Here is a 12,665-nt window from a genome sequence, read left to right as displayed (position 1 = left end):
TCGTACTATATAAAAGTTAACACCGATAATCCTTATTAGCGATAATATGGATTATTAGCGAATTATCATAAGCGATAATTCGTCCAATATAAATTACTGAAATCATCCAATTATAAATCCGTGAAATAAATTAAATATTTGTTCTAAGTTCCGTGGAGTTTTGGTCCAATTTGCAGAAATTACTCATTTGATGAATGATTACTGAGAAATCACTATACAAAATAAATCTCTCCAAAAAATTGCTCGGTCAGTTTATTAGATTACGTAGGAGTAAATCTTCTCTGTGCAAATTTCTGTATTACTGGTAATTTTTCTGTTATACATATTACTTTTCTAAAGTTTTTATCTAATGATGGAGCTGATCTCCGAAAAGTTCCTACTGATATTGAAGTGAATTTTTAATTTGTTTTATTTTCGGTTAAATAGCGACCTGGAATATGAGTGTCACTAGAGATGTTCTTCGAGCTCGAAAGAAAGACAATCTTGTGAGTTTCTTCGAAGCGCGTTTTTGTGATATGACCTCTCTTATATGACCTCTCTAATATGACCACTGTAATATGGCCCCTCTAATATGACCTCTATAATATGACTTCTCTTATATGACCTCTCTAATATGATCTCTCTAATATGATCTCTCTAATATGACCTTTCTATTATGACCTCTCTTCTATGACCTCTATAATATGACCTCTCTTCTGTCATCACTCTCAATTTATTTCACAATTACTCATAGCTGATGTGGTGTTGTTTAACAGTCATTTTGTATAAGTTTTGAATGTGTTATCATTTGGGATAATTTTTTTCATTGTCATTCTCATTATTATTGTATGCTATAACATTAATTTTATAGCGACATAATACTATAGAAGATGCTGAATCAAATATAGAATCTCATTACTTTAAAACGCAGTCCAAGCTATCGCCCATCATTAAAGCCATCATTGAAATGTAATATTCGTCCATTTTTCTCCAGTGTTATCAAACGTTAATTTTGAATTGTAAAGTTAAAAACAGTGGGGATTACGTCAAAATATGGAAGTTGTTGTGGAGATGATATTTTCATTTTCACTGTTGATGTCATTTTTTATATTCAAGCTAAAGTAATGCAATTTCAATATATTTTCCGGTTATTTTCCAACGCGTTTGTCTCTCGGTCTATCCTCACCAGCCTGTATTCCCTTGCCCGTTGCCTACGTCTAAATTTTCAATTTTTATTTGAATCATTAATTTCAATGGTTCATTGGATCATTAATTTCAATGGTTCATTAATTGGATCATTAATTTCAATGGTTCATTGGACCATTAATTTCAATGGTTCATTGAATCATCAATTTCAATTGTTCATTGAATCATTATTTTTCAATGGTTCATTGAATAATTAATTTCAAGGGTCATTAAAAGATTAATTTCAATTCTTCATTGAAACAATATTTAATAGCTGAAAGAGCAGCTCATTGGAGTGAAGTACCGTCAGCTGAAGCACAAACTGGCTGAGACTTGCCGTTGTTCTTCAAATGACCTCATTGACATGGTGTGACTCACATAAAGTACCTACATTTTATTCCTCTTATTGGAACTTATTGGAACTTATCTTGTCATTGGAACTTATCTTGTCATTTGGCTAGAATAAAATACACCGAGAATTTTACTACCTGAAATTTCGTAAACAATGTAATTTATCTAGCAGCATTTGTAACACTAATTATTTTCTTGACATTATTTTCAGGAATATTTCATTTCCTTGTGCAAGTTGCCTCGGAGTGACAAATGGCCAGGATCACCAAGATTGCAACAGCGGGTTCAGAACCTGCAATTAGCAGTAAAAATTGACTTCGGTTGAAATTAATGAATTGCCAGGTGATTAAGAATTCATGACAACACTATATTATTATAATCAAAGTACAACAATGCCCAATACAAACAAATGTTAAGAAAAAACGCCAGTCAATCATTTTCACGTGTCCATTCTTTCGTGTGAATTCAGACGCCTGAGAGTGAGTCAAATCTTACCAAGAGCTGCGTCACCGCACGTTAGTGTCAAAGCTTCATCAGTTGCCGGTGCAGGTTCTAACTTGTGTTCCAGAACTTTGACCAATTCAAGAACAAATCAACTGAGAACTTTGTTGTCCGCACCAACCGAAGAATAGATGCTTCGCAGCGACCGTCTGCCGCAGCTGCTGCTGCTGCTCTACGCTCCACTGTGTCATTTAGGTGAGTTTGTCTTTTGTTTGCTTAGATATTTAGGTTATATGTTTTTGTTGATTTCTGATTTTTTATTCATAGTGCCTTTGTTATTGTCAACTTCCATGGACTTCATTTTGATTAGGTCATTTTTTGACAACGAAGAAACTCATCAGTTTGTGCAAATGGTCTTACAAGGAATCTTACTCTGATAATCTTAAATAGTTACTCGTGAAGTTCTATGTTCTTTAATTCACTTGAATGCTACTTGAAAAATTACTGAAACAAATTGTTGATTGTACTCGTAATCCGCTGTGAAATATTTAAAAACAATTATTTTTGTTGTATTATTTTACTACTTATTTTATTACTTCAAGTTTTAAACAGCACAAGAATTAATACTCAAACGCGCGTTGTGTCAATGGTATTCAACTTGGAATCACATTAGAAACAAGAAACAATAGCAAATTTGATCAAAAAGAAAATCAATTCCCTCATATTTTTGTCCATGTAATAAGAGCCATATTAAGATCTAAACTTGAAATATATAATTTGTCTGCAAAACATTACTAAATACGCTAGAAAAGCTTCCCACTATTCGCGCGATCTAGTTTAAAAACTAGTTGTAACATACAAGTCCTGCGCGGACATGCCACTCGCACTGCCCATGTTCTGCAGTAAAGCATTTTACGCGCCTGAGCGCTACTCAGCTGCTAGCGTCCAATAGCTTCCATGTCTCAAAATCTCGCATCAGTTCTCGCTGATGGCTTCCTGATGTCCGAACTTTAGCTCTTAAACGGAATGTAAAATTTAGGACAACTTCAGGACCAATGGCGATCAAATTCCATCTCAGATTTGCAGGTGATATATGCAAATTTTAATGACGTGAGTTCCAGCGTCTGTGATGGGTCGACAATATAAATTTGTATATATTAATTAAAATATTAATAACTACGTATGAAGCTTTCAAATTCGACCTTGACTCAAGTCAATCCTAAATCTATTATGTTGTTTAAAACCGATAATCATTATTTGGAAATAAGTTACAGTAATACAGTTCGTAAATGAAGCGTAATTATGAGCATTTGCACTATTAGGTTCTAAAGCAATTGGTGCGATCGTTTTCTGCCAATTTTCAGTCAGAAATTCACAGGATTCGTTTACTAAAATATATAAAGTAATAAGTGCCTTTAATAATAATAATAAATGTTGACGTAGTGCTGAATTTTACCATGAAGCAGCAAAATTTGGTTATAAATTATTTTAGAAAAATAAAGACAGTATTTCCGGCTAAAATACTACTACTACTACTACTACTACTATTACATTTTACATTTTATAAAATTTAAATTATTAGAGACGCAACAGGCTTCATTAAAGCCTCGTTGCAAGCATGCTTGATCCTGCAATAATTGTCAATCTGTTTACTCTTCACTATAGTAACTATAACGCAGTCAAGGAATTCTTATATTTAATCATATTTATTCATATATAGTGAGCTACTGTGCAAACCTCGCTCTACGGCACGTGAAAAAATAACTTCTTAATCAGAATATTTATAGAGTTTGTATTGATTTAACTTTCGGTATTTTGAAACTGATTCTATGGCAACATCGACCCTCCATAAGCTTGAATCTTAATACCTAAGCTTAATAAAGGCAACCCTCGTCTACTACGCAAAAATTAGTATAACATTCCGTGTTTAGTTGAATATCACCAATATTATTGGTTATTCTCCAATTAGGAAATTGGTGTTCCAGTGGGACATAGACGTAATATGTTTATGAAAAGACGGTTCCTGCATATAGATAGCATTCATTCTCAGCTTTAGAGTTCTATATTTACCAGTACAGACAATTCTTTTGAAGAGGCCGCATTTTCAGACTTCACACGCCGGTATTTCTTTATTTGCATTTTCGTTTAAGAGGCAGACCTCTTTTGAGTGGTGGACTGGCAGTTCCACAAACCCTTTGAACTTGAAATTTGAATGCATTCCTGAGTAGAATTATCTCACAGCTTCATAAAATCTTGCCAGGGTAGTGCGAACAGCGAATTCTCCATCCGCCGCTCGCGAATCGTCTCTAATGAAAGCTCCGATTATCATGCAAATTTTTAAATCGGAAGACCAGCCTCGAGATGCAGGATATCAACTTTATAGTTTAGTAACTGCCTAGTATCCTCTTGGCGTTCTGCAAAAGAAAATGACATTTTATCATGCCCATCTGGCATGATGAAGTTCATCCGCCACCTCTGCAGTGTGATACATCAGTGAGTGATGCAGTATTCAGTTAAACATGAGCAAAATCAGTAATCATTCTTGTTCCAATGATAATTCTGGAATATGTAGGAATTTTTTATGATTTTAGAGACCAATAGAAAAATTTCAATTCTAGAAAACTATGCACAACGTACGAATATTATTGGGTTTAATCGTCGGTAGCGAGGAGGCACAAAACAAAGATCGACTCGTCAAAGACTGTAACTGCCACGGACTACGACTGCAGCGTCAATCGGACTCGTCATTATATATGGTGCCAAACGTTCATTTATAAATATAAATGTCATAAAATGTATGATAATAAGATTTTCAGTATGACTCTTGGCACCAGGAGTGAAAAAAACTGTAATGAAGCATCAACAATGCAGCTTTATGCTCAATGAGGAGGTTCTTTAGAAGACATAAACTGCAAATTTCATTCAAAAACTAATACAACGCTTTTAGCAGGCTCGGCAGCGTCGCAAAATTTCTGCCCTGTCGAGCTGCTGATGAACTCTTTCATCTCTTTCATTCAAAGGCTTTGAATTAGCGGTAATATGGCCTGTAAAATTGATGTCTGACCGCGAGCTTTCATTTAAATGAGCTGGGAATACTTGTAGCCGTCTCGTCATTTTTACATCGCGCTATGCATGACACGCATAATAAATGATGGTCGGAGGTTGAGGCTGAGGAAGCATATTTAAAAGCGACGATCTTGTAATACATAAGTAGTTTGTCTCATTTGTTATACGCAGCTTAAAAAAAGGGTTTAAACAGGCCATAATACTGTATTAAATAATACTGCTCGCAATATTAAATGTAACGTTCATCTCAAGCTCAATGAAATTCCTTCGAAAACGCCTAATAATTATTTCGCTTTCGGTGCGAGGTCAGAAGCCTTTATGATAGCTGCAATGAGTAATAAATTATCCAACTGATGAAAAGATCACCATAAATTGTCTAGTTAATTGGAAGGAGCTGAAATAAAAGATTGCAACGCAATCTCATAAGCCCGCATCTGCTCTAGTACATCTCACCCACGCAGCAATCAAAGACGGGGATAGCTTCACCTCCACCGGGAGCCATAAACCACAACAAAAGGCAATCCGCATGAAAATTCCTGATGCTCTCCAATACTGCATGAATAAGCAAGAGCATCTTATATAAACAACTATTCACTCTACGTCTGAGGCGTGAGATAACGCTATCTGTAAACATTTTTTGTCATACTATAGCAGAGATTACAATCAAAATCCTGAGAATAAGATTCTTAAGAAAAAATAATGTGAAATGAGCTATCATTTTACCATGGGAGGATGGCCGAAATAAGAATATGGTTCTCGAGAAAATGCTGTGTGAATGATGCAATTATTTTTATCAGGATCTGTTGTCGTAATACTGATATGATTTTAAACTAGAAAACAAGGTAAGATAGAGGCAATAATTTTCAGTTAGAGTAGGAGTAGATGTAACCGTGATGGATGGCTGTGATTTGACTGCTATAATGAGATAAAGAAAGGAACCGTTAGAGTGGATGGCGTAACTGCAGTGCACCGAAGACTGAAGCTTGAATGTACGAGAGCTTGTTTTCTTCTTGTCTTTTAATATGATAATTAACGTTTACAATAATTATTGTAGTTTTGAGGAAAGACTGAAAGGTGTTGTTTCATATTAGAAAATCTGTACCTTATTATGGAAATTTATTACAAATACTGTTCAAAAGTGTAACTATAGTTAAACTAGGGAGCTCAAAAAACTGTTGAATATTCGTTGAATTATTTCTAAAACTGCAACGCTATACAAATATCGCAATATAAAGCGAGTCTCACTTAGGAAGTGAGTGATATGTTGTCCTGCATTTAATAATAAAATTATAACAATAAGTCCGAACAAGAGCTTCACGTATTCCTCATGAGAACTTATTACAAACTAAGCAACTTCTGGCGAGTTGGCTGCCATGGAAATTTTCAAGGATCCCGTCTTACCTCGTGTCGGGAAAATGATTGCCCAGCAACTAATTTTCAACACCAAGCTGGAACATTGCTTGCTAAAGATTTTCCGAAGAAGCCGAAATGTGTTGAAAAGTTAATTTAACTCAGCATTTTTTATTTATTTTGATAACGCAGCCAAAATTTCATTATAAATATTAACACAATTAAATATTTTTTATTTCTCTGCTTCATGATATACGTTAAAATTCAAATTGCCAAAACTGGAATGCCATAATTCTAGTGAAAATAACGAGTCAAACATAATAATATCTTTGTGTGGTCATTTCATGTACAGACTGGTTTTAGAGTCTGAATTGGGCCCTCATTAAGGCATGCAGGGCGGCTGGTCCAGGTCTTGATTTGCTCATTACGCTTTCTATTAGCAGACCAAAGACTTCATCGTAAGCAACTTGGAGTTTTTCAGCCAGGTGGAAGTGTTCATAGTAAAGAAATTTAAGTTTAAAAAGAGACCTAATTTGTATGATTGAAGCGTCCTCGTTGTTGTTTTTCCTGCCACACTCTATATAAGTTCGCCTGGACGATATAGTTGGACTGCTCCTGATTAGCCCAAACAGAATTGTAACGATTGCAGCTGCTAATGTCATTTGCAGTTCACTTTAAACTTATTCGCAATTCATAATTGATGTAACTAATACTTTTAGTGTTGGATCTCTTTCTGGTGAATTTTTTATGTTTCGGGAGACATGACGCCATCAGAGATTTATTATCAATTTAATTTAAAGTTTTGGGGCACTAATTAGCTGAATTCGTGACGGTTTTTCAGTTTTTTTTATTCTCTGGAAAAGAGCAGCAGTTAATTCCAGATGCTGCCATCACATGTTGGAATTCTACTTCAACTTTTATTTATCATTTATTTTACATTTCTTTATGACAAAATTCTTTTCACTTTGCTAATGTTGACTTAATTTCAAGGCTTTCAAATATTCGCCAAAATTCACTGTAAAATATGCAATTTCAGTTTAAATTCATAAAAATTTCTGCAGGGGAGGCCAGTGGACCACCCTACCCGCCCGGCACGTGCCCGCAATGCCCCTACTTCCTGCCCACGCCCCTGAATGCCTCCACTTCTGTGGGGGCAGCTGTCAACCTCACCTGTGGCATCAGGCACCTCGGCGACAGCAAGGTCACTGCCAACTGCTGCCTCACTCACTGCCGCCTTACTCACTGCCTCCTCACTCACTGCCGCCTTACTCACTGCCGCCTCACTCACTGCCGCCTTACTCACTGCCGCCTCACTCACTGCCTCCTCACTCACTGCCGCCTCACTCACTGCCCCCGCACTCACTGCCGCCTCACTCGCTGCCGGCTCACTCACTCCTTTGTCGACCGCGCCTGGTATTTGAGGCAGAAAAAACGTTGATTGAACTTAGTAACAAAATCAACTGATATTCAACGTCACTTGCCCGGAGAGGAGCATCTCTCTGCGGCTGGTGCCATGCCAACCATCGTGTGCCTAAATACTTTGTATTACATTGAACGTTGGCAAAAAATTTGCCCCCAATCTCGCAACTCTTGTTGTCAGCTGGCATTCAAAACATATCATGATCTCTTACGTTACCGATCATATTAGTTACTGCTTGTGTCTTTTCAGATATTTTTTATGGCTCATCAACTGTAAATCTACAGAGTGGACGTTTTAAGCATGTTAAATTTCAGTTGGCTCGAGTACAGCAATTCTTGAAAAAATTATTTTTTTCAATAATAAAATTAACTATCATGATGACCCCATAACGATAATGATTTGCTTAGTTTTGATTGCAGGATGAAACAATTAATTCTACATCATTGAAGCCCTCAAACCACTAACACAACTTTCTGAGTTTCACAGAGGTCCATCATTATTAATAAATTCAAAGCTAAACCCAACAATAAGCTTGAAAGACTTATCATCGAGGTGGAATGGGCTCGTGACGCTATACTGCATCAAACATCAATTAAGTTTAGCATCAGCGATCGGCTTTCCCTCATTCACATCGTCAGTGAAACACCTCGGCAATTCCCTGTAAGTCATCTATGCCTGATTTCAACAATGTCTCGAAGATAAACGGACAGGGAATGGCCAAGCGAATGAAGCTAGAAACATAAACCGAACTAATCAGATAATTAAAATCCTTGAACGTTTGGCTGAAGGCCTCTAGCAAAGAAAAATGTTTGCTTCGAATTCAAGTTGTCACTAAATGGCAAGCGAATGTATCAAGAAAGTGTAAAAAATTTATCAGAATATAAAAAATATTCCTGAACCGCAGGCAGTATACAACTACCAATATATAAAAGTTTGCCTTGAATTTCGTCTTTTTTAGATATATAAAAGACCGAATTAATAAGATTATTTATTTCTTTATTCGTTTATTGGTAATAATTAATTACTAATATTTCACTGATTTATTTTCAGTATTAATATAACTTATTATTTATATTATTTACAACGAAATTTTTTTTAAATTACCCTGGCTGCGCTCATGTGCCTCAGGTATCATGGATACGGCGGGACGACCTGCACGTTCTCACCACGGAGCTCATGACCTACACCAGCGATAAGCGGTTCAGAGCTGCGCACGTCAGAGGTGAACAAACGAACCTTATTGAAAACACCATGCAATATCAACATATTTATTTGCATCGTAGGAAATGTTGGTTGTTATGCTCGACAGGACGACACATGCCTCGATTATTGTAGGAGTCCAAAAGTTTTGGTTGCCGTGTAGCGTTTCAGAGCGATCAGCTGTACTACCCCATGTTCAGATTTGGCATGGACTGTAAACAAGCTAAGGTCCTTCGAAATAGCAAATTTGAAAAATTATAATTTTTTTACCTAAGTAAGGTAAATAAATAACTATTTTTACTTATAATTCCTGATGAATAACATAATTTAATTTGGTTCTATGCGTGCGAAAAGCTAATTTCAATGAAGATAGAAATTACGAAAGATATTTTGACAATTTTTCCGAATGTTAATTAAAACCTGTATTGATCGATTGGCATGACCTTAATCTCGATATCAGCGAGAAAAAATTACCCATTTGTTACTGACTGATCCTGAAAATTAAGTCTCAAAAATCTTTGAACCAACATTGTAACTCTTCCTTCGATTTCTGCCAAGGTTCTCCTTTCTGGACGCTAGAAGTGAACAACCCGCTGGTGAACGACTCCGGGGTGTACGAGTGTCAGGTGTCCTCGCAAAATAAAATATACAGGAGAATCACACTCAATGTTACAGGTAAATATATATGCTGCTTGTCGTCCTGAGTCTGGGGCAAATTGAGGCATTCTCATCTTTATTGTCATCTTATGTTTCTGATGAATAGTTCTCGTTTCCATGTGTACCTCGCCAAGAATTTCTTTTCGGTGATAATGATCTTTCAATGCAGTAATTATTTACTGAACATGACACACGTCCTATGTTTTTACCCTCCGTATTGAGTTGAGCAATGAACTTGTTTCACTATTCAGTGATGAATGACAATATGGCTTCTCTAGAATAAAAAGTCAACCACTTGAATGTTAATATGCAAATTCATATCATACGTCACGCGCTTCTACGCAGAGGAGAGGCGAAATATGAGCATTATGTTTACGTTACAACTGACTCATTTCTAATAATTAAAAATAATTATCTTTGATTGTAGCGTACATAATGGCAATAATACAGAATTGTCACATTTTCCACTGTTAATCACTCATGAGTTTTACAAATTGAATCAGAAAAACATTCTGGAACGACTTGTAAAGCTTTGATATTATTTTCTAAATTATCGCACAACAGAATGATGCATTCTAGACCAAACTGTTTTGTTTTTATCGAATGATGCTCAGTTAAGAACATTGACGAACTACTAGAAATTAATATATTTTAGCCACTAGAATTAAATTATTCGAATATTCCGTGTCGGAGATATCGGGTAATAACATGTACACGTGGTACCACACAGTGCCAGTCTCACACATCCTCGGCAGTCACGAGGTGTACCTGAAGGCTGGTAGTGACATGAACATCACGTGCGTGCTAGAGGGGCACAAGCGACCTACCCACGTCACGTGGTATCACGTCGGCAATGGCTCAGGTGGGCAAAAGTTATTTTACTGCTTACTTTCTGTCCTGTGATGTATAGAAATTAATTCATCGTAAAAAGCCAGAATAATTTACGTTGTAGTTTAATCAAATTGAAACATGATTGTTTATCATTTTAAATTTGTACCATGAGAAATTAGTGCGACGTTGTCAGAAAAGTGATGCATTTTTTGCGAAAGTGTGGGTTATCCTGACCCAGTTTGGCCTGACATGGAGGCGAGCTAGAAGTGGGGCAGAGCATATGTTACAATTTGGACTTGTTCATTTTACTGAATGAATAGTGGAGTTGAATACAGAATTCATTGCATCAAGAGACTCAACAGCTCACAAATTCGTCTCTGTTGATCACAGACGAGGTTCGTGAAGTGAACGCAGGCGGGCGGGGCGGCATTCAGGTGGTGACGGACAGACGGACAGGCACCAGCTGGGTGACGGTGGCTCAGACCACCTATCGAGACGCTGGCAATTACACGTGCGCTCCTGAGTTCTCGACGCCTTCACACGTGCAAGTCCACGTGCTGCACGGTCAGGCTCATAGACTTGTGTCCTCTGTTGTTCGTGCCATTTAACCCTCTACCACCGTTTGTCACTCTTCGGAAACATAACTTTCAACATAAATTATCCGTAAACTATTGAGTGTAGCAACCTGATGACGTTTGTACGCAACAGAGAACATTTTAAAGTTGTCTTACGTGGCGGCAACCATCAGTGCAAGTCATTTTGCGCTCACTCGCAACGTATATTTTTGGGAAGTGGGCTTGTGACAATAATGCTCCGGTTACTCATGTCAGGCGGTAGAGGGTTAAAACTGTCTAGATTTGTATCTATTATCAATTAATTACCGCCAATAGAGACTATTTTACGATTACCTTTGCAGCTGACAAATGTATCCGTATCTAATAAATCGCTTTCAACTATTTCTATTATATTTTATATGATTCATTTTTTCGCAACTTTTCATATCTATTCCTTTAAATCTGATAACATGGCTTATGATAACAACCATTATTTATTTATTTGAATATGTGTTTCGCAGCAGAAGAAGAGACCGCGGTGATGATGAAGTCGTTACGCAGTTATAATGAATATTAAAATAATAAACCTATCAAGCAACACTTTTTAATAGATTTATTCCTTCAAAGCTTATATTTGGTTTAAAAAAACTGTATTACATATTTGTTTTAATGTGCGTTGCATTGCAGGTAGCATAAATGATTAAGTCGTTGCACTATAATAATGAATAATAGAATACTAAAGTATTCTAATGACTATTATTTTCTTATGACAACAGACGAAGAGACAGCGGCCATGCAGCCCCACCTACAAGGCACTAACAGCAGCGGTGCAGTGCAGAGTTCCGCAGCAGCGCCTGGAGCGTTCAGAAAAACATCTGCGTTAATTATCAGCTTATCTTTATCGGAAATTATTAACTGCTTGTGGTGACATCAGGTTATTCTTCGACGTGAGTCACATTCAAGAATAACCTGAATTTATTCGAAAAGAAAACTTGTTTATTTATTCTCCTGTCATATTTGTAATAAATTTTTTATCGAATGCCTATTGATACCCATTACTGAAAAAAATTTTCCATTGCAATGCACAGCTGCCTCATGAGGAAAATAAGTAATTTAATAGATTATATGTATTCATCGTCTAAACTTGATACATTTCTATTTTTACTCCTGATCGTTTCTTTCAATTTGTTGGCCGACCAAAATTCTTACAGAAAAATATCCATGTGAAGTTTAGTAGCGCTTCGCAATGTTATATTACGGAGCACCATTATATTATATTCATTATATTTTTACTGTTCATCCAACAATCATTCGGTAAAACTGCAGTTATACCTGCCAAGTTAGAAAAATTGATTTTGCTTTTTCCTTAAATTGTAAACGCCCATTATGATTTAATCCTCATTGTGTGCATTATTGTTGCCTGGAACATTATAATATAAACGCTCGTTAAGATGCAATTATTGGACAGTAATAAGAAAACATTTAAATTTTAAGTAATAGTTGAATTGTTTTACCAACGTTGTTACACAGCGCAGGTTATAGGGCCGTACTAACATAAGTCGCTCAAGTAGACGTGGCGGCCGATTTCTCGTCTGTAATTGGTGGGTTAAGCCTGAAAAGCTATCAGTAAT

At 36.4% G+C, this 12,665-nt stretch overlaps 1 protein-coding gene across 1 annotated transcript; it reads left to right on the top strand.

Annotated features, from left to right (window-relative positions):
* Window positions 1-1,958: 1,958 nt before the first annotated feature.
* On the top strand, window positions 1,959-12,038 carry LOC125179359 (titin-like). Its single transcript, XM_047885077.1, has 7 exons — window positions 1,959-2,211; window positions 7,434-7,573; window positions 8,921-9,014; window positions 9,551-9,667; window positions 10,380-10,511; window positions 10,871-11,044; window positions 11,811-12,038. The coding sequence occupies exons 1-7, from the start codon at window positions 2,148-2,150 to the stop codon at window positions 11,960-11,962; spliced, it is 873 nt and encodes a 290-aa protein (XP_047741033.1). The 5' UTR covers window positions 1,959-2,147; the 3' UTR covers window positions 11,963-12,038.
* The last annotated feature ends 627 nt before the right edge of the window (window positions 12,039-12,665 follow it).

Source organism: Hyalella azteca, unplaced genomic scaffold (genome assembly GCF_000764305.2).
Source record: "Hyalella azteca isolate HAZT.00-mixed unplaced genomic scaffold, Hazt_2.0.2 contig16872, whole genome shotgun sequence".
Classification (NCBI taxonomy): Eukaryota; Metazoa; Arthropoda; class Malacostraca; order Amphipoda; family Hyalellidae; genus Hyalella; species Hyalella azteca.
This window is presented reverse-complemented; position numbering and strand designations above follow the sequence as displayed.